This window comes from Oryzias melastigma, linkage group LG6, assembly GCF_002922805.2.
Source record: "Oryzias melastigma strain HK-1 linkage group LG6, ASM292280v2, whole genome shotgun sequence".
Classification (NCBI taxonomy): Eukaryota; Metazoa; Chordata; class Actinopteri; order Beloniformes; family Adrianichthyidae; genus Oryzias; species Oryzias melastigma.
In genome coordinates this window covers 3925865-3948627 of record NC_050517.1, presented here as the reverse complement: position 1 = coordinate 3948627, position 22763 = coordinate 3925865, and the positions used below count along the sequence as shown (strand labels likewise).

Here is a 22763-nt window from a genome sequence, read left to right as displayed (position 1 = left end):
TTGACCCCTCATACGTCCCAAACCATTTGCAGCTTGGTCGGTTCCCAGAGTGAGTTAGAGGCGTTGGTCTACAAACATCAGATGACTTGATGCTGAAGCAGATTCATGCCCTGAAAGAATGAGCTTCTGTGATGAGATTCAGACTTAGCTGAGTTTAGTGATGATCCTCCTAAATAAAACAAGCTAAATCAAATTTTGAAATGCTTTTTCTTAATTCAACTGTTTCAGTGGCTTTTGTTTTTTTATTCAGTCTTTCTTGTTTTTTCACATCTTTATACCAATTTCTTTATCATCATATACGACTATCATTTTTAACAGCCTCATTCTGTGGATTATGAATTCCCTGCATCACAGAAAGCTTGTAGCGACTCTGCCCTTTGTTGTTGTGTTTATAATATGCAAAAGCTTATTATGAGCTGTGACCTTTTCTGCTTTTCTGCTTTGGGTTTCCTTTCTTTGGAGCACCAGGAGTATTTTAGAAGCTGTAACTAAAGGGGGATCCAAAAGGAAAAATAAGGGCTGGTATTTTTTTAAATAAATCACAACGAATTTGTTTGATTAATTACAAAAAAATGTGTTGTAGTGTAAATACTGTAGTTGGTAATTATGTATTTTTAAGTGACAGTGTAGTTTTGTGGTGCTGTTGGTTTATTGCTGTATTGATCAAACCTTATCTTATCTGTTAGTTTGCTCTGACACTCATTTTGATGTCATATGGTTGAAATTAGGGATGCAGCAACTCTGTGTTCTAAAACCAAACTGAAGGTTACACCATTGAACCGAATCGAGGGATGAAGTGAAATCTAATGAGGATAAATGTTTGCAAATTTTACACACTAGTTTCAAAATGACACAACTACAAGGAAGAAGAAGATCCTGATGCACAATGTAGCCGAGACTTGTTCTTTATAGGACATAACTGTGGTATCTTAAAGATCTAAGTTTTGTCCTCGTTCTCAGACTGCAGCTCTACTACTCAAGTGTTCTGAACAATTTCTTACAGTTTTTTCTATTTTGTTTTTAAAAAAACTGCATAATATGTGCCTCTTACTGCCTCAATCTTTGGTCATCATCAGAACATCCCATACTAATTAGATCCCCATAATATGTTTGATCAAAACCACCAAAAATGACTTTTTAAAACCCAATCCAGAATATAAGAAGATAGAGTCTAATTATGGGGTCTGACTTGAAGGATGGAATGTTTTAAGGCATGATAAAAAGCAGGAACTCAGAGGAGGTGTATTAATAGTAGAAGTGTGCATGAGTGTGTAACTGAAGAATCTGGATCAGCAGATCCCCAGGGATCCACACACACTTTACACACACTCATAAACGGGATTGCGCCATCCAAACTCCACAGGCTTTTCCAGAGACAGCTGAGCGCCGTCTGGAATAACATGAACTAGATAATACAACATGGGAGCCCCGCCCCCTTTCACACAAAGATGTAAGTGCCTGTTTGTCAGGAGGAATACAATGACATGGTTGTCTGCAGTGTTTAAAGTCCCCCTCTGATGAGAATCCTGTTTTTTGGGTTTTTAACAGTCCGTGTGGCAGTTTTCTAAGGAAATAGAACAAATGTAATCAGAAATGTTTTTGTTTTTGCATTTCCGAGTATTTCTCCTTTTTAAGTCACTGCGAGACACAGAGCTATCATAATCAGATGGGGGGGGGTCAGAGGCGGAGCTACTCAGCTCAGCTCCAAAAGCCACGCCCCCTCAGAGGAGATTTTAGAAACAGAAGCTTCAGATCAACATGAAAAATGTGTTTTAAAAACATTTAGGTTGTGGGATTTTGGTTAAACTTTCATAATCATATTTAAAACACTACTGGGAATGTTTATTTTACAATAAGAAAAATTGTCATAGGAAGACTTTAAGCAATACATGTTTAATTTGTGTGATCATCCAATCCACTGCTGGCATTTCTTAACTTTTTTCAGACCCACTCCAATGAAAATCCTGTTCTTTTCTCATAATGGAGGACATATTTAAAATAATTTAAGATGAAACTGTACTTCTCTACTCAAATCGTGTTGGATCAGAAGCAGATAAAAACCTGCAGCTTGAAAAAGCTCAGGTTTGTGACACAGCAACTGCCATGGGCGGGGCCACAGTCTCCCTGATCTGCTCCATTCTGATGCATCCACCTGCAGACCAATAGATCCATAAACGTCTTTGTTTTCCATGTCTGCGCTGGAATCTGGATCTAAACTGTACTGATTTCTCCATTTGGTTCATCTTGACTCTCATGTTTGACTCTTGATACTGAAAGTCTGCTTTCAGCTCTGTGAGCTTTCTGTCTTTCTCCAGGATGGTTTGATCCCTTTGCTCTGATTGCTCTGATATTGTTTGCTGTTTTTTTGGCTATGCTAATGTTAGCTTGTGGACGTGAGGGGCAGTAAGCTAGTGGGAGAGTGCTAACAAAGGAACAATGGAATATCAGCGTAGAGTTACTTTCATGCTACCAGCCGCACTCACAACCCAGAGACGAATTTCTGCTGAACTCTTGTTATGTCTCAACGAGTGAAAGTTTTTTTTTTTTTTTATTTTGGCTGAAAGCGTCGTAATCATGATTAAATGACCACAGCGAACAATAATTAAAAATATAGATGGAGAGGGACTTTAAAGATTGTAGATGATGTTCTATTTAAGTTTTGCCTTAATAAAATCCATGTTTTCCAGAGTTAAGTTTTGGAAGGAATAAACAGTGAAGATATTTAACTAGAGCACAGCTTAACGTACTTCTGACTTTGTTTTCATTTCCAACCGGCATGCATTGTTCTGCTTCTTTGTGATAAATAAAGGGCAAATACTTGACTATTTTTAGGAGTCGCTCTCCTTTTTTCTGAACTGCAGTTAGAAAAATGATGAAAATCCTTTTTTTTCAGGCCTTCCACAAACACGGCTCAGCTGTGACCTTGACTACAGGCTTAAGCAGGCGAAGGTGTGCTTAAAGATTTTGTGTGTGCATTTCAAAGCGAGTGGTGAGGAGATGTGAGGAGTTTTAGGCTGTAAAAGCCAGATAAGCCAGACGGCAGGCCCAATCACATGGCTGCCATCACTCCCACTGACACGCTTCCACACAGCTGTCAAATGTCAGCGGGGCGCCGTCCTCCCAACGCTCGCCGTCCTGTGTACAGACGGCTTTGTTTTTGCTGTCTGTATTCTCAGGTAGGACTGTGTGATTGTTTTAAAGTTTTCCTCACATCTGTTCCTCCCTGAGTGAGGCCCGGCGGTGGATGTGCTGCTCGTCTAACGCGGGTGCGTGGGTGGACCGGGCCCACCTGCATTTTCCAACAAGGACAGCAAAGACGGACAGATGCGGGTAAAGATGGGAAAAAAGAACCAGAGGGTCCCCTGTGTTTCTCCCCTCCCTGATTTGATTGTTCTGGAATTGAATTTCACAACAAAAACAAACAGCCGCAGACCGGCAGGCCGACCTCTTCTGGTCTTTTCAGCCCTCCTCATTTTCCCCTCTGTATTCCTTCTGTAGCAGTCCACCCTACACTTCCTTTCCTCTCCCACTATACCCTTTCCTGTTTTTGGTTTCCACTTTCACCAAAGCAAACCATTTGTTTAGCCTATTAAGGCATTATTGCAGCACAAATGATGATGTTCCTCAAAGCTGTATAAATAGTTGTGATGAATTACTTTCATTTCTTGGCTCTTTTACCTACTAGCATCCTGGGAAATGGATATCTTCCAAGTTTTAGTTGATTAATTGTTCAAATTTTCCTTTTTAAGAAGTTGTTACCCAAAAGGCAACAAAGTTGAAACTTGTGTTTAAGTTTAGTGCAGGGGTCCTCGTACGTTTTTTGTGAGGGCCAGTCCGAGTCTTCAACCACATGATCGGATTGGGACATCCCTAGTATTAACAATCTCATTATTTCATTAATACATTTTACAGGATGTGAACTGGATCAGATTAATATAAATATAATCAAAACATAAAGTAGATTATTGATGTATTTCTAAACAAATATGTATAAATGTGTAAGCTCAAATTGAATTGAGAGGATTGAAAGACTAGAAAAAAATCTGAGTCAAGTCAGGCTTTTGTGAATCAAATCAAATTGTTTCTGGAAATTATTATCAATACCCGGCCCTAAATAGTTTTGGGACCTGTCCACACCAGTGACCCCCCCCCACTCATATTTGTTAATGGTCAAAAGTCATCCACATTGCTGAATCTGTTCATAACATCTTCAGAAAAGTATTTTCTAGATGTGGTAATATTCAGCTGGATATTGCTCCTATATATAACTCTACAGGTGAACACATTGTACCAAAGGAATCCAAATTATTTTCCAAACTTAACTTGGGACAAGAAGAGTGGATGTGGGCACAAAAAGGAAGAACAAACTAAACCTAATCATCCTAAAATTCTGCTACAGTACCATTTACAAACATTGGTGGTTTTATTTCAATTGAGTCTTCTTTCACTCTTCCATCAAGGCTGATTTACACCAGAGTTTTAGCCCGCGGCGTCGGGACTTTAACCTCCAGTGAGTTGTGGCTCGACTTGGTTATCTTTGTGGCTGTTATTGCAGGGAGCTGTCCTTGAAGCCGGGTCATGGCACTTTGTTTGGCTGGAGGCTGGAGCGGTCCAGAGTGACCTCTCCTCCACAGGCTTTCAGTCATGTAAATGAGGCTTCCTTCTGGTTACATGTCTTCAATGACCTGCTGGTGGCTAAAGCACACTGCCTGCAATCACCGTAGGGCTGGGTATTGATAAGAATCTCCAGAAACGGTTCGATTCACCAGAGCCTGGATCGAGTTGATTCAGATTTTTTTCTATTCTTTCAATCCACTCATTTCAATTCCATCAATTCAATTCAATTTTGAGTTTACACATTTAGACACATTTGTTTAGAAATACATAATAATCTACTACATGTTCTGAATATATTCATATTAATCTGATCCAGTCCACATACTGTAAATGTATCAGTGAAATAATGAGATTGTTAATATCATCCAGTGTTACATGGATTCTCTAAAGGAGAAGTTCTAACTAAAATGTTCAGATCATTAACATTGGAAACATTGTTCTGCTTCTCCTGGAGGACGTTTCAGTTTGGGCACTAGGTGGAGATCATGCTTAAAGAGTGCACTTTACTTTTAGAAGAAGAAAGAAGTTTTGCTTTTTTTTTTAAATGAGCAAAAAACTGTTATAGATCAGGGGTCCAAACCTTTTCTTGTGAGGGCCACATAACAGTTTTCTTCTCTGATGGGGGTCTGTGGTCGGTTTGTAGTCTAACAGAAAAAGTGTAATAATTACAGGGTGTGTCTCCACGTAACAATTGTGTTTTTACAGAAAGCCACGCACAACCATCCCTTTCTGTAATCTTCACAGAGAGAATAAATCATTCCAAAAATTAAACCAGTAAAAAGGGAATCCTCTCCCGTCATGGTTCTTTTGAGACATTGGAAGGCTCACACAGGGATCTTCTTAGCCATCTGGATCTTTTGGCTCTATAGATCATTTTGTTGTTTTATTTAACTTATCAAAAACTATATAAACTTATGCACAAAAAAGATGTCCAAGGATTCTGAAACTTTCAAGAGTTTTAGAGATTTTTTCTTCCTTTTGTTACCTGTGGCATGTCGTTGCCATTTTGCATGGATTGATCAGACTTTACTGCATTAAGCAGCAACTCTTTTTTTTGTTGACAAAGATGTATTCACATTGCTCCATTTGTCTGCAGTGGTTTTCTGATTATTTCAGGATTTTAATAAAAGAGTTTTAATGGGATGGCTCCATCCTACTTTCATTTTTCTTCACAAGAGCGCTGAGGTCATCCAGCCAGTTGGTTGTTCTTCAAGCAAAATAAAAAAGCTGACTGAGTTTTCTCTGTTGTGGCAACTGAACTTTATATAAGCTGCATCAAAAGAACAGAACTGCAAATAATTTGGATCATTTGAAATCTCAGTTAAAGGCTAATTTCTTCTGACTGGCTCTTAGTTCATATTTAAGATCAACTTCTTGACTTTCCACTTTAAAATGTTTATTTTATTTATATCTTCAATCATTTTAAATGTTCATTGGTGTTATGCTGAGCTATGATCCTTTTTGTTTGTATGTAATTTATTGTTTTATGGTTTTAGCCTATGTATCACTATGGTCATCTCTAAAATGTGCTGTGTGAAATACCACGACGGATTAGATAAACTTTATTAGCAGGCCGAGCACTGAGAGTTTGTTTATGGCTGATAAACTTTGAATTTTATGAAGAGGGAAAGTGAACCAATTAACCAGCAGCTCTTTATCTTCACCATAAAGCAGACGAAAGATAATTTCCTCTTGGAGCAGATTGGAAACACCAGCATACGTCTCACCTGACATGATGAAGACTTACAAATCCAGAAGATGAAGTATTTCAGAGTAGATGCACAATTCCTATAACAGTGGTTGATGTAGGTTCTGGAGCCGCCATTGGGGCTTTTTTGGGTAATCGAATATAATATTTTTATAATAAAAAAGCAAACAAACACATTTTTTTAGACTACGAGGCACATTAAACATAACTAAACAGTCAGATAAGTCGAACTTTATAATACTCATAATAATGTTCCAATAACGCTTCAAGTGGTCTTGTGCTTCGTGAAGCTTCACGGCGTGCCGTAATTTCTGACAGAGCAGACTTTGTCGAGTTTTTTTTCCCACTTACCATGGACTCTTACAAAACAAATAAATATCCAATGGATTTTTATCACTTTATTTTTCAGTTTGATGGCTTTTCACTCAAAGCTGACTTTTTGATTTGTTGTGCGGCCCGTTGTCACGGTAACATGACAACACGCCATTCTGCTGGCTGAAGCGGACAGACCTCGTCTGCAGCGGCAAAGGAAAGCGCTCTATAAGCTGATGGAGTAAATAAAGCATCAGTTCAGAGAGAAAGTTCACCCCTTGTTTTTGTCCAGATGATGAAGCTAACACTTGTTTTAAAGAAGCCCGCGCAGTGATACAGAACGTTTGGGCTATATGACCCGAACTTCCTTTAGAGATGCACATCCACACCCAGCAGCCAATCAGAGTCGAGTATTCACGTGAACCATGGTAGAAGTTCACCTTTAAGTCTGCGTAAACATTGCAGTTCACTGTGAAAGTACTGCCAGCCGCTGTAACGAGAGGCGGGCTGTTCAGAGTGGACAGACACGACTCCGCCTGTGAGCAGACTGAAACCCGGCTGGATCAAACTTCTCCCAAAAACTTCTGGGAGAAGAAATGTTCTCACAAAAAGTGAGAAATTCAAATTTCTGGTAGCTGAGGTTCTAAAGGGTTAAAATAAACATTCTAAATGTATAATTTTGCTTGTGATTTCATATTGTGATTATTTGCAGATAAGAAGGGGCTGGGAACTAGAACTAAAAAAAATAAATGCGATTAATTTTCTCCAGTTTGTGATTAATTTGTTACATTTTTTTTATCGATTCCCGGCCCTAAAATATTAATATTTTATATTACTGCTGATGTAGGTGATTAAAACTTTAACGTTTTGTCTGCAAACTGGCTCACAGCTCACAGCTCAAGCGTGAGTGTGAAATTGTGTTAAATTCTAAGAAAAAGATGAAGGGGTTTAAATTCACCTCTACACTTCTTCAGTTTTCACCTGAACCCCACCTGGAGCTGTCAGTTTTGGTCAGGTCATTCTGAAACAGAAACCTCCTTCAGACATTCAGCGTGAGGCAGGCCCAGTTGATACTCTAAAGGTAAAATGTAGACATCAACTCTTTCTCAAAGCCAAAGAATTGGTCTCATCAGAGAAATCGGATCTGCTAGCCAACCTCTAGGATGGCTTAAGTCACTGATAGGTTTTAATCCATAATCTCCATTAGCTTTTTGAGTTGGTCCAGTTTATGTAATACAATTACCCAAACTATTTGGTAATGGGGGAAAAAAAATTCAGCAGGCAATAAATATGTTTTTTAAAAATAATATTACTATCCAAAACACTAGGAGTGTAACCATTAGCAGTGTGCCAAAATATTGATACTGCGATTGATCGCGAAATATAGTCCTGCGATTAATGGGCTCTTTCCAAGTATAAATCTTTTATTTTAGTTCAAAGAGGCCGTAAAACTTTATATTTGTCATCCTTTGGTGAGATGTTCCTTTGGATATAGATATGGGTGCACGTTTCAAGACTGGCTGTCACCAGCTACTTAAATTATTTAATTTGTATTCAATTGTTTACAACAATTCTGCACTAAGTAGTGGCACTGCTGTTCATCTTTACTGTTGTTAACACTGAACATTACAGATAATTCCAGTTCAGTTGGTGTCAATGCTTGTCAAAGACAAAGTATTACTGATTTGCACTAAAGTGTAATATTTCTTGCACAAAATAAGAAACAAGTTTTTTACTATGATTAGGGCTGCCACAATTGGTCGACTAATTGACTGTTAAAATAGTCGATGACTAATTTAACAGTCGATTAGTCATTACTTTATATTATATGGATTCAGAGTGTAGTAAAGTTGAAAGTTATTCTGGCATTCTGCTAGCTTTTATTAATGGTTTTTTGGCTAATTTGGACTTAAGCTAATATTTTAGCTACATGCTAGCCATTTCGGCTAAACCTAGGAAGTTTCAGTTTTGTAGACTAATTTGGAGTTTAGCTAATATTTCAGATGCATGCTAGCTCTTTTGGTGAACTTAGGCTTTTTTCATTTTTTTAGGCTAACTTGGCATTTAACTAATATTTAAACTGGCTATCTGCTTCAGCGTTTTCAGCTATCAGCTTCAGCAATTTTCCTCTTTTCACTTTCAGCATCTTCAGCAGCCAAGTTCAGCTTACAGCATTCACACTAGCATTATCACAGGTAATGCTGTATATCTAGTTTTTTGTTAGTTTAAAGCTAATTATGGTTAAGATATGTGCTTTACATCCAGTTTGCGCATCACCCAATTAGTCGACTAATCAGGAAAAAAAAAAAAATGATTAGTTGACTATTAAAATAATTGTTTGTGGCAGCACTAATTATGATTTTGGTCAAGCTAAAAAATAAAAGGGGATGTATTTTCCCCCCAAATGTTTTTCTTCTATATATTGTAAGTTATTAGAGATGATGTTTAACATTTATTGCAGTATCGCGATATCATCAATATCTTGAGCCATGTATTGCGTATCGCGAGGTACCCAGTGATTCCCAGCCCTAGTAACGAGTAATTTTAACAACAACTCGATTCATAGTATAATTTTTTATTTCTGATACTATTGATAGTAAATATTGGTTCATTTTGAACGATCCGATTCACTGACCTAAAATTGATCCAACATCTTTATCCAGAACTTCCACCAGTGTGACAGAGATTAATACCTGCTACTGAGCAGTGCAGATGAAGTTTTCCAGATTATTTGGATTTCTTCAAGATAATAAATTAAACGTGTACAAACAATTAAACACGAATATCAAATCCATTCACATTTTATTTTGATAAAGTTGTTTTTCCACATCAGAATAATCATTATTAGAACATTCTGTATGGTCACATGACTTTGGAATGATGGTTGATCAGTTTCTGCTGCATCACGTGTGTGTTGTTCACTGTGATGGACGTTTTTATGTTATAGTAAAACAAACCGACCATGTCCTAATCCAAATAGTATTTTCCAATATTGATATAATCGATTTATTTAATTTTGAACCAATATTGGTAGATTAGATTTGATTCAGCTTCAGACAGATTGATCTGGTTGGATCGTAAATAAAAATTGATTCATTGACTAAGTCCATTAATCATTACACCCCTTTAAATTATAAAGCCTTTTTCTGCCTGGAGGAATTGGGATCATGTCTTTGTTGAGGTTGTTTAAAGTGAGAAATAGCATCAGTTTACTCTGGTATTCACTCTGAAAACTAGGCTACAGTCTCACTAATTTGACAGGAATGTTTACTAGAAGGTTAAATACAGAAAGTATTTATAGACGCTTGTGCCCTCAGATCGTAAACCACGTTGAATCAGATCTTTCGAGTTCAGGTGGAGCGTCTGTTCTTCATCTCTCTCTCTGTCTCTCCTCCTCCTCCTCCTCCTTTTCCCAGTGGTTTGTACCCTGCCTGATGAGCTCGAGGCGGGAAAAGGAATGCAGCTCCACTCTGAACCTGTTCTTCGTTGTTTGGCTCTCACTCTCGATAGATTCACTCCCCCACTACCACTTGTCTCTCCTGCCTCTCGTTCTGAGCGCGCTCCGTATCAGTCAGCTGTGTACGCCGCTGCAGCTTTGTGAGGCGGGAAGCCGAGGAGAAGCCGTGATTTGGGGCAGAAGCGCTCGTGTCGGCTCTCTCAACGTTCAGCGGAGTGTAGCTGGAAACCTGACCCACTCACGTCAGCTTGAGATGGATCTGTGGGACTTTGGAAGTTTGGAGAGAATGCACAGAATGCACGGATAAAAGCAAAGCTGCTGGATTGATGGACGTTCGGGAAACCTCCTGCTCATCCTGAAAAGCATCCGGTCTAGTTAGATCTGCACGTGTCAGACGGAAAACTCTGGCTGGATGTTCTGATTCGGTGAAATGTGAGGTGGTGACACATGATTTGTCACAATCTAAGCAAGCTTGACCACCTGGACACCTGCTCCCCCTGATTCCATCTGCAGACGCGAGGGGAAATGACTGGCTCCAGGCAGGACCGACGGGGTGGAGTGTGATGGCAGACTTCACCTGAGGCGGCTGTCTGAGACTCCTCTGAGGTGCTGCGCTGCTGTCGAGGTGGGGTTAGGGGCGAGTCACACTTCATTTCCAGGTGCTTGAACAGCTCCAGACCTGACTCACCTGACATCATCATCCTATCATTCTGTCACCTCCTCTAATCACTCATCCCTGCCTACAAAATTACTACGGCTGCTCATTTCCCTCCCATGGACAGAAGAATCCAGACCGATCACAGGGTCTCCCAGCAGTCTACCACTTTTAAAACGGAATCGAGCAACAGTTGTTGTACTTGTGAACTGTGATTGCTTTAAAAAAGAGCCGCGCCATGTGGAACCAGATGGGTTACTGCAATCACATTCCTCAAGCCGGATATCCCTTCTACCATGTGCCCTGCAGGTAGAGTAACCCTCTTCTAAAATGCATCTTTATCTGCTACGCCCTGAAACCTTCCTGTAAGCCAGCTTGATTCATAACCAAAACCTAAATCTGTGTTTTATTTTTCACTTTCTTTTCTATTGATTTATTCATCTTAAAAATACCATGTGCTTTCCGAAAAACAGTTAGCGATCTGCATTTCCTTTCGTTTTAAATAAAGGTAATCTGCTAAAAGCTTTAGTGCCTGAGAAACCAAACTGGTTTCCCTGGAATGTAGCTTGAACTGCACCGAGGGACTGGTTAAGCCTGCACTGCACAATAGAAGCTAATTTGGATTGTTTGCTAATAGCCTGAGGTGGAGAGAGTTGAAACCAGAGTTGATCATATTACAAGAGATCGCCGCTTCATCAAGGATCCAAGCGTATAAGCAGTTTGGCTGGGAATCACTGCTACCTCTTGATACACGATACATGGCTCACGATATCGTGATAGTTGGTGAAAATCCTCTGTAATAACTCACATTACATAGAAGAGCACATATTTTTTAGGAAATCATATCCCCCATTTATTTTTTAGCTTGAAAACAATCATAATAAACAACTTGTGTCTTATTTTGTGCAACAAATTATAGACACTTTTGTGTAAATCAGTAATACTGTTGACACCAGTTGACTTTGAATTATCTGTGAAATTCAGCGTTAACAATAGTAAACATGAACAGCAGTGACACTACTTATTGCAAAATTGTTGTAAACAACAGAACAAAAAATAAATAATTTAAGTAGCTGCCAGACACATTGGTGCGAAATGCGCCCCCTATCTACCTCCAAAGGAACGTCTCACCAAAGGATGATGAATATAACCTTTTACAGTCTCGAAAATAAAAGGTCAATACTTGGTTAGAACCCATCAAGAGTCAAGTGCAGGGCTAAATATTGCGATATATCTCAATATTAATATCTTGGCACATCTCTATTAGCAGTACACTTAATGAATTATAGATACGTTTCTCTTCGGACACAGATTACATAAGATCTCCCCGGTCGTATTAACCCTCACCCACCCAGATCCTCTTCCAGCCGCAGGAATGACATCATAACATTTTCTCTTGTTTCTGATGTGATCTGGTGGGGGGTGGGAAGGGGGTAGGGGGGCAGAGCAGACTTCAGCCCACACCTGTTTCTGTGCTGTAATAGCCTTAAACCTGTAGCAGCTTAAGCAGCTCAGCCACTAGAATACTGATTCACTACTACTGGTTATTTATAAATTGGTGGCTGAGCCTTACCTAGAATTAGGTGATTAATATGAAATATGTGGCGCTACCATCTCTTTACACCATTGTGTGGGACTAATAGTATCATAGTGCATCTTCAGTACACACAGATGTGTTTGTCACGGTTGCTTTACCAGCAGAAAGAGTGGAAACGGGGGTCTTTAGAGGGGGGTGGGGGCTAATTCTGCTGATGAGTGAGTCATACCTCAGACTGCAGGGTGGGTCATTGACCTGCCCAATCATCCAGCTCATGGCTAAGAGGGAAAGAGATGGAGAAAAACCCCAGGAACGCAGGATGCAGCCTCTGGCTCTGAAAACAAACGAACCCTCGCTGCTCTCTGAATGTTCTACCTGTGGCCGAATCACCTCGTGGACTCAAAAAAGAGTTTATTTGACATTTTGCTGAATAAATCAGAGTCCGTCTTTTCAAAACCAGAGTAAACAAACTGAATACCTGCAGGCGTGAACTGTGCACTCACACTGTATTTCTTTTTTTATTGACTGCCTGTTTTGGTTTAAAAATACCTCCGATTTAAAACCCAGTTACATGTTGGTGGTGCTCAGAGAGTTCTCTATGGATCTATAATCATTTTCCTGTGACATTTGGATGACTGTTCACCTCCAAAACCTGTAATACTAGAAGATCTCACTAACAGGAAATTCTTTCTTGCTTTAGTTAATGTGTAAAGGAACGGTTTGTGGGTTTAAAGAAATTTACACACAAGAACATCTGATAAGGATTTAGAACTTGAATTTGTTTGGACAGTAACAAAAGTCGGTCCTCTTTAGTGCAACCTTGTAGTTGAACATTCTTTTTCTTCGGCTGGGTATTGATTTCGATTCAATTCGCCAGAGCCTGGATCAGTTCGATTCTGATTTTGTTCCATTCCTTAAATCCACTCAATTCAATTCAATTTTGAGTTTACAGATTTATACACCTTTGTTTAGAAATACTTTAATAATCTACTGTATGATTTGAATATATTTATATTAATCTGATCCAGTTCACATACTGTAAATGTATCAGTGAAATAATAAGATTGTTAATATCATCCAGTGTTACATGGATTCTCTAAAGGAGAAGTTCTAACTAAAATGTTCAGATCATTAACATTGGAAACATTGTTCTGCTTCTCCTGGAGGATGCTTCAGTTTGGACACTAGGGGGCGATCACGCTATAGCAGTACAGCTTATTTCAGAAGAAGAAGAAAGTATGAGGAAAAAAGGTGGTTCTGTCCGAATTCCCCTCTAACCCCTAACTACTAATGAAGTGTGTAGTGCGGGATTATATAGTGTGCTGGATTTTAAAGGTTATTTGGACACAATGCTCTCTACTTTTTTTTGTTTTTCTTAACTCCGGATATGACTTCACCGATTTCACGAACATGTTATGACATTTATTTATGACTCCACTGTATTCTGATGGTGAAAATGTGGATGGTTTATTCAAATATTGCCCATTTTTTGTTCGAAATTGGTCGACCGCAATGCATTGTGGTCTATATTCGCTAATCTAATGAGCATCGATGTACGTTAGTTTTTCGCAAAGACTTCTGGGAAATTTCGAGTGCACTTGATTTTGGAATTAGTAGATTCAGAGAGCACTAGAAATTGGCGAATCCACTGTGTAGTGATTGGAGGGGGATTCTGACACAACCGGTGTTTTAGACCATAAATGGTTACCGTATTTTCCTGTATAGTATAAGTATAAAGTATAAGTATAAGTTAGTTTTTTCATTGTTTAGCCATGCATGCGACTTGTACTCAGGGGTGACTTATTTGTTTGTTTGTGTGTGTGTGTGTTTTTAAAGGGTTATATATTTGTTATTTTATTAATAAACACTGGTTGTATTTTAGTGGTTGATTCCCCTAACAACCACTAGAGGACGCTGCATCTGAAGTATTAGCTACTGACAGCTGCAGAAGAAGTGTCGTCCAAAACAAACATGGAAGAGAATCTGATTGTTTTTCTCTTAAACTTTTATATTTTTCCTATACAGATCAAAAGATTAGCATTTGTGTATTTCTTTGTTTTTTAGCTACACTGAGCTTGGCGGTTTTGTTCTGAAACACACACTCACACTTTTCTCCTAAAAGTGCGACTTATACTCTGGAAAATATGGTACTTTAAAAAATATTTCCTTAAAAGAGTTTGGAAAATGAATGTCTGGGAGTTTATAAATATGTTAGTCAGCAGTGTATGTTTAGCGTTAGCCGTCCTATGCGGAATTCCATTAAATGTCAGCATCAAGCTAGCAGACTTTAGCTTTATGTGCTAAATCAATTGATATTTTTATGAATTGATTATTGATTTGTTGAGCTTAAATCGATTCAAATCGATTTGATCAACCCAGCCCTTTTTTCCAACAAGAGCTTCCAAACATTGGTGTGTTGGCATCTGGTGCTTAACCCTTTAACACTGGTGACGCTTAAACACTAAATCTTTAACGTACTGTAATTTTTCAACCGTTAACACAATAATTCCAGTAGAGTCTGAAGGAGAAAAGACGCTTGTTTGAATTAAAAGTTCCAGTAAATCAAAGAACACAAACACTGGAGCTCTGGTGTGAAAGGGTTAAACTCAGTAAAAGTTTAGTGATCCCCCGCTGAGGCTGCTCTAGTTAATGATTCTCTCACCTGTCAACAAGCTCTCCATTGACATACCAGACTCCTCCTCTGCTCTGGCGTTTAATCCAGCGTGTTTACTTTCAGATGTCGAGGTGTTCATTCGCTGTTTGTAAAAGTGCTCAGCCAGACTCTGTTGTTTGGTTTGCTAATCCATCATAATCCACAGCATTGCTCGGCCAGGGAGGTTTGAGGTGAGTTTGAGAGCTTAAGGAGGACATGCGTGTTTGCTTCAAAGTATTGATTGAATTTGTGTGTGTACATGTGCTGATTGGTTGGATATGTCGGCCACGTTTGATTCTGTTTGAAAGTGTTTTGTGCTTTGTTGAGACGATTGAATGGATGGGAGGGGAGAAAACCTGGCTAGACTCATAGGGCGTGGCAAGTGACAAAGGTCATGACATGGATCCTCCGTCCCCACAAGGTTTTTGCTGAATTACCAAGACACAAGAGCCGTGGACTTGCCTGCAGCTAAACATTTCCACCAGGCTCATCTGCGTGTGAGTGTGTGTTTGTTTTTAACCATGACAGTGTCTCTGAGCTGTAAATGGATTTGACCTGGTGGCCAGCAGGAGGTGAACACAGCAGATTGTCTGAAAGCCTTTACCTCACACAGATATCTGGACTCCTCCCGGCTCTTCTTTAGTTAGTTTTGCCTTCGCGTGTCATTATAATGGTAAAATATGTCTGATTATACCAGAATAATCATCATTTCTGAACGCAGAGTGAATTCGCTGTGTCACAAATGAGACTCAGCAGGACGGCAAATGATGGCAGCGGTTCTATTCCCGTCATCTTTAGTTCAGGTCATGAAGCACATTTGCATTAAAGCATCCCGCTGCAAGTGATACATAAAGATGAGCTCTTCCTGTTTGAATTCCACACAAAGTTTCTGTTTGACATTTCGGAGCGGCAGACAGAAACTTTATTGACTGTAACAAAAGAACAGGGACGCTTTTACTGCAAAGACAGAGACGGTTCAAACAAGAAACCTTTCGCTTTCTAGTCAAACACTTTTCAAACACATTTTTTGTCTGCTCCTTATTCATATCAATTTGAATAAAGAAACAGAAATACAAGGTTAAGCTTAATTTTCTTTATAGCTATCCTTCATCAGTAAACATGTTATAAAACAGTTTCCTCAGAGTTAGTCGTTGAAGTCCCCCATCTCATGAAATCTAGTTTTTTTTATTCCTAACATTTCTGTGTGTCATTTTATCCTGAAAGAGAACAAATGTAATAAGAAATCATGGAAAGGATTGTAAATCAATGAAAGAGCATTTTGATGTTAGCTTTGATTATTTTATCAAGAACTCTGAGAAACCAATGATTGAATGTATTGATCACAGTCAATAAACATTGGAGAATTAGCTAAAAGAGTCTTTGGTGAACTGGAAGGAGAAAGAATCAGGATTTTGGAGGAAGTTCTGTCCATGAAGATCTTCACTTCCTCGTCCAGCTGACATCTGGATCAGAACCATACGGCTGGACATTACCCAGATTGATGGATGTTTTTATGTAGCAGAGGTGAAGATTTACATTAGTGAGACTCAGAGCTATCATAATCAGACAGGAGGGATCAGGGGTGGAGCTACTCAGCTCAGCTCCAAAAACCACGGCCCCTCAGAGGAGATTTTGGAAAGAGAGGCTTCAGACCAACATGAAAAATGTGTTTTTAAGACATTTAGGTTGAGGGATTTTGGTTAAAAACTGCACAATCATCAAAACACTACTGGGGATGTTTTAAAAACATAAAAACATTGTCATGGGGGGACTTTAACTAGCAATTAATTGATTTGAAACAATCTAAGTTTAATAGATCAATAAAACTTAAATGGGATTTCCTATAAGATGGCTACACATTGTTGACTAAATGAAAATTTTTATAAACTCACAGACAAGAATTTTACAAACTCCTTTAAGGAAATATTGTTAAAGCAACCATTTGTGGTCTAAAAAATTGTTTTTTTATTTATTCTTTCTTCTTCTTCTGGAATAAGGTGTACTGCTACATCGTGATCTCCACCTAGTGGTCAAACTGAAACGTCCTCAAGGGGAAGCAGAACAATGTTTACATGTTAATGATCTGAACATTTTAGTTAGAACTTCTCCTTTAGAGAATCCATGTAACACTGGATGATATTAACAATCTCATTATTTCACTGATACATTTACAGTATGTGAACTGGATCAGATTAATATAAATATATTCAATATATATAGTAGATTATTCATGTATTTCTAAACAAATGTTTATAAATGTGTAAACTCAAAATTGAATTGAATTAAAGAATAGAAAGAATTGAAAAACATCTGAATCAAATCAATCCAGGCTTGTTAATAAAAATCAAAGCGTTTCTGGAAATTAAAGTTAAAGTCCCACTATTTGTCAGACACCTAGGTGTGTAAAATTTGTTCTCCACATTTGACCCATCCCCTGGGGGAGCGGTGAGCTGCAGACACAGCCGCACTCAGGAACCATTTGATGGTTTAACCCCTCAGTCCAAGCCCTTAGTGCCGAGTGTCTTTGGTATGACTCAGCCGGGATTTGAACCCACAACCTTCCAATCTCAGGGCGGACACTCTACCACAAGGCCACTGAGCTGATTTATAAATTATAATTGATACTCAGCACTAACTTTAACAGTTGATCCCCAGCAGTCAAAAACAGTTTGCAGATAAGAAAATAAGTAATTATTTACACAGAGTGACTGAAATGTTTCTTAAATACTGGTGGAATTCAGTACAGAAGAGATCCAGATGTTTATTTTTTTACACTAAGCTAATTCAGTGTCAGACAGCTGCAAGGTAATGAAGCGTGCTGCCCTGAATCCGTCTTTTCAAAGCAGTAAAGAAGCACATGCCGCTCCAATGAGCCTTAAATCTGATTAAATATGTGCAGCATTTGATGCGTGACTCAGGTAAACTGTCTTGACTGCCTTGTGTGTAGAGTAGCATGGGGCTGCCTGATCCCGGTGATCCTCCAGCGGAAGGTTTGGGTCTTATCCTCCAGAGTGTTGACACTCTGCTTTTGGCTGAAGTTTTGATGCAGCTGACACTTTGACAGAATAAATTTCCCAGCAGTCTCTCCGGGAAGGGCCCCCGTGTCACAAAGTGTCGGGCTGTGACAACAGCAGCAGACTCAGACGGGGCCACACTAAAGAGAGAGCTGACAGGGCTGTGGTTGCTGCGCTTCTGTTTGTGGCTGTGAAGCCGTGTCAGGTCAGAAGGATAGCAGGCTCTGTTGTAGAAAGGAGTGAACAATTAGCTGTGTGGAGGATCCGACTGCTGCTAATGACAGAAAAGAGAAGACTTTCAGGTGCTTCAGCATAAACACGTTTGAACATTTTCTTCTGTATTAGCAAAGAAAGCGAGTTTGCTGACTTGACCATTAAAGTTTAAACAAAACCATAAATCTGACCAACAACGTTACACAAACCATCTAACGCAGCACATTCTGGTCAACTCTGCTGACTCGGTTTGCAGTTTGTTGAAGTAAAGCACAGATTTAAAAATCAATACAACATCCCAAAAGGTAAAATATTATTTAGTTGTTCTTCTACATCAGGTTTCTCAAACTCAATTGACTTCAGGGCCGCTGAAGGCCGAGTGTGGCTGAGGCTGGGGCGGATGGGGTCATGTTTGTGCCAAAAATGTGTTTGGCGCCCACTGTCTGTATCGACTTAACAAGTTTATTGAAAATTTGTTCATGTCTATGTACTACTAAGTACAGCTGGGGGATATGGAATGTTTCTATATCTCGATATAGCTTTTTCAATATTGTGCAGTGACGATAAATATTACGATATAAACCAAACAACTGTATTTGTCAAATTGGAACGGTCTTCGGATCAAAAAAGAAATGTGTAATCATCAGCAGGTTGTTAATATTTAAATTTTATTTCCTATCAAACTTTCAACAAAACATTTATACAGAAAATCCTGAAACTAGCTTTTTTTTTAATTAAGAAAAGATATATCTGTATGTATATATATATATATATATGTTTACATAATGTATGTATGTCTACGTCTATGTATGTATGTAAAACAAACATAAAATTTGTATTTTACACATAACAACCATAAGCGTTTTACCTGTTGAACTATTTTCTAAATTTCCTTTAGGAAAATTAAATTGCATAAAGTCATTCATAAATGGTATGAACATGTCTGATGTCACCTAACTATAAGCTCAAATTCAACTCTCTAAAAACAGATGGGTTCATATGTACACAAATAAGGACAACACATTCTTTTTTTATATTTAATCCAAATTGTGTTTCAATTTTAGCACTGTAATAGTGATAAAATAACTCCAATTGTGTAAGGAGGCGAGTAAGCCCTCCCTCTCCCCTCCCATCATTTATCTACCGTATTTTCCGGACTATAAGTCGCTCCGGATTATAAGTCGCAGGAGCAAAAAAATCCATAATTAAGAAGAAAAAAACATATATAAGTTGCGTTGGTATATAAGTCGCACTTTTAGGAGAAAAGTCCAACAGTTATGAACAAATTCATCAAGCCTGACTTAACGTTGCATTTGATGCCGAACGTGATACATGCACCAAATTTGAGTCTGCTGCCTCTTTTTACGTGTCAAATTTAACGCTCGGTGTTTTCCAAAAATGTGTTCATAAACTAGACGGTCCGTGGAGAAGCTATCTTTTAGCCTCACTGCTACGTAAAGGAGGCTTTGACTGTATTTCTAGTTTAAAGGGGCCCTGCAATGAAAATTCTACTTTTTGAGGTTTTAAATGCATTTTACTGTTCATTTCTCACTATAAAGAACCTCAAAGCGGCATTTTGATCAGTTCATGCATTTAAGAATAATCCTCTAAAAACCTGCACTGTCTGCAGTAGCCCCTCCCATACCCATGAAAACCAATGGGTGGAAACGTGCTGACATAAGGATGATGCCAACAGCTCCCTCCAGGAAGAGTCTGTGCTGACAGCTCCGCCCCCAGACTAACACAACACCCAATTTATCCCCTTATCCAGTGATGATCAGCAGAAAAACATTCATTTTAAATGCACAATACCGTAGATCTTCCAATTGTGTCTCCTGTCTTCGATAAATTCCAGGTCAAACAGGTATTTGTTACTTTAGACGTGTTGCTCCTTTAACCCCACCCCCCACCCCCAAAAACCCCTGGCCCAACACAGCCGTGAAGGAGCCGCGTGTGTGTTGTGGAGCAGAAAAGGGATGGCCAGGCCAACAAAATCAGATATATGGTATGTGCATCCATCTATGGAGAAGTTTGTATTATTTTCATGGGAGAAATACAGAAACTGTGCCACAGACTCTAGGATGACGTCATGGAATGGACTGCAGCCGCACTCACCAGGAGGCGGAGCTTCAAACTCACAAAATAAACTAAGATATTTTTAGTGGTCCAAAGGTAATATATGCTCTTATATATAGATGTAGTTCACTCTGGTAGGCTTAAAAAATCGCGGTAGGGCCCCTTTAAAATACACTGAAGATTCAGATGATGTTGAGAGGTTAAGATTATTTATTTTGACGAGCTCTAAAAAAGTATCTATAATAGGGGTGTGTATTGGCAAGAGTCTGGCGATACGATACGTATCCCGATACATGCCTCACAATACGATATGTATTGCGATATTTCCCAAGACTGTTAGTCAGTCCTTTATTTTGAACGATACATAGTAAATGATAAAAAAAAGAAAACAACAAAGGAAAATTTTGTAATCCAAAAAATACGAAGAAACCAAATGACATTTTTTGTTTTAGTTTTGGCCTCAGTTTTACTTCTGATGAGTTGTGTTTGGGTTAGCTCCAACCTCCACTGCTGGGTTGACCTACATGGTAGAAATCCTTGAATCTGTTGATGTACACCAAAGTCAGGGTCACCATTCATCTTTAAGAAGGGGTCCTTGAGAGCCTGGTTGGTTCGTGGGACTCCTCCGTCAGCTGACAGGTACAGACAGTTGAAGCGAGCTGCAGTCTGGACTGTTGTTGAGATTCTAGTTGTAGATCAGCTCTTCTCTCTCCATTGGGTGCTGGAGGGTTTGTGGAGTCATCCACTCCATGTGTTTGTAGATTTGGAGAAAGGGTTCACCCATGGTGTCATGTGGACGATGCACCATGAGTTTAGGGTCAGGTCCATGTATTACTAGAGCAGGAACTTGGTCCTAGCTGCCCGAGGGGGTCTGGTTGTAGAACTACACGATTACATAGAGAGTTTTTGCAGATGCAGCTGCAAACCTCCCGAACAAATGCTGAAGGCTTTGGGTTGATGAAAACAATCAAACAACAATATCTGCAAAGGTCTAAATGTAGTACTGTAGAGACATGCAGGTTTTTTCTTTTTTTCCATAAAACTTTATAGTTGCACACAACACACATTGCATCAGCGTCAGCTTTCAAATGAATGCTCACAATAGGAAAAAAAAGGTTGCTGCGTGAAATTAAAAGCTGTACTACTATACTTACTATGTTTTGTAACTGGTGAATTGACAGTATCTTCTAAGCCGTGTCTCATTGTGTACTGACTTGTGCAATATGACATCACTCTTTGTGTATCTTGGACAATAGCAACAGGCTAGTGTTGCATCTCTAGCCTATAAATCATTGGCTCCATTGACCTGCTACCTGGTCCTCTACTCAACTGGCTGTAACCAATAGACATGGTAGCAGAGGTAAGGCAGGCTTTGACATACAGTGGTGCCTGCATCTTTCCTCTTGGTCTTATGTTTGTTCAGAGGCTCTATGCTCCAAAGTACCTCTGTTGGTGTCATTCCTCTTCACTTTCTTGCCATCTAGGGATTTCTTGTACACTTGCAGTTTTTTGTGGCCGTCTTTGTCTTTTGCTGCATGTCACAACTGTGAAAGAATCAAGTTCTCCAACAAACACTTCTTGTCTTCTAAAAGGTCTCTATGAGAAAAAAGCTACCAGAACATGTTAAAAACACCAAAAACACAATTTTTATTGGAGTGGGTCTTTAATCTGTAAAAGTCACTGTGGCAGCTTGCAAGTTCCCTGCTCCACTCCATTCTGATGAATCCACTTGTAGATAAATAGATCCATAAATGTCTTTGTTTTCCTTGTCTGAGCTGGAATCTGAATCAGAACTGTACGGCTGGATAACTCCAAAATTGGTCACCATTTTTTCTGCTTCACTAATGGTAAATGTTGTATACTTGTATAGCGTTTTCTACCCTCCTTCGAGGGCCCAAAGCGCTTCACAGTCACAGACCCATTCACCCATTCACACACACATTCATACACTGGTGGTGGCTCCACTGCTGAACACTGGCGCCAACCTCCCACCAGAGGCAATTCGGGGTTAGGTATCTTGCCCAAGGACACTTCGAAAGGAATCGACCGCCCTACCACTGCACCACGGCTGCAACTAATGTTAGGTTGTGGTGTGAGGGGCTCTATGTTAGTGGAAGATCACATAAATAGATAGATGATGGGAGGGGAAAGATAGGGCTTACTTGCCTCCTTACACACTTGGGGCTATTTTATCATTATTACAGTCCCAAAATTGAAACACAACTTAGGTTAAATATAGCAAAAGAATGGGTTGTACTTATTTGTGTAAATATGAACACATCTGTTTTTAGAGAGAAACACACTGAGAAAAAAGACTGCAGTTCTAGTGTAACACAATAGATTCAATTCTGGCATTATATCAAAAACATTTTTAATGAATTTCCTACAAATTAATGTTGTTGTATTTATCCGCCACGTCTTAAAAGTCCAGTCAGTAAAATGTTGTCCGACAGTAAACTAGTCCGTGAACACATACAGACTACACACGGAGCTCCTCGTTAGCATTACCATCATGCTAATG

At 39.2% G+C, this 22763-nt stretch overlaps 1 protein-coding gene across 8 annotated transcripts in view; it reads left to right on the top strand.

Moving 5' to 3' along the window:
* plekha7a (pleckstrin homology domain containing, family A member 7a) overlaps window positions 1-22763 on the top strand; it is a 186547-nt gene that overhangs the window by 41037 nt on the left and 122747 nt on the right. The window contains exon 1 of one of the 8 annotated variants that reach the window (XM_024281138.2): window positions 10099-11058. The exons of 6 other annotated variants lie outside the window; for them this stretch is intronic. In XM_024281138.2, coding sequence (XP_024136906.1) covers window positions 10988-11058 — 71 coding nt within the window. In that variant the 5' untranslated portion in view covers window positions 10099-10987. Of the gene's footprint in view, window positions 1-10098; window positions 11059-15009; window positions 15131-22763 lie in introns of those variants that run through there. One more of the 8 variants, XM_036212172.1, reaches the window with a different exon arrangement.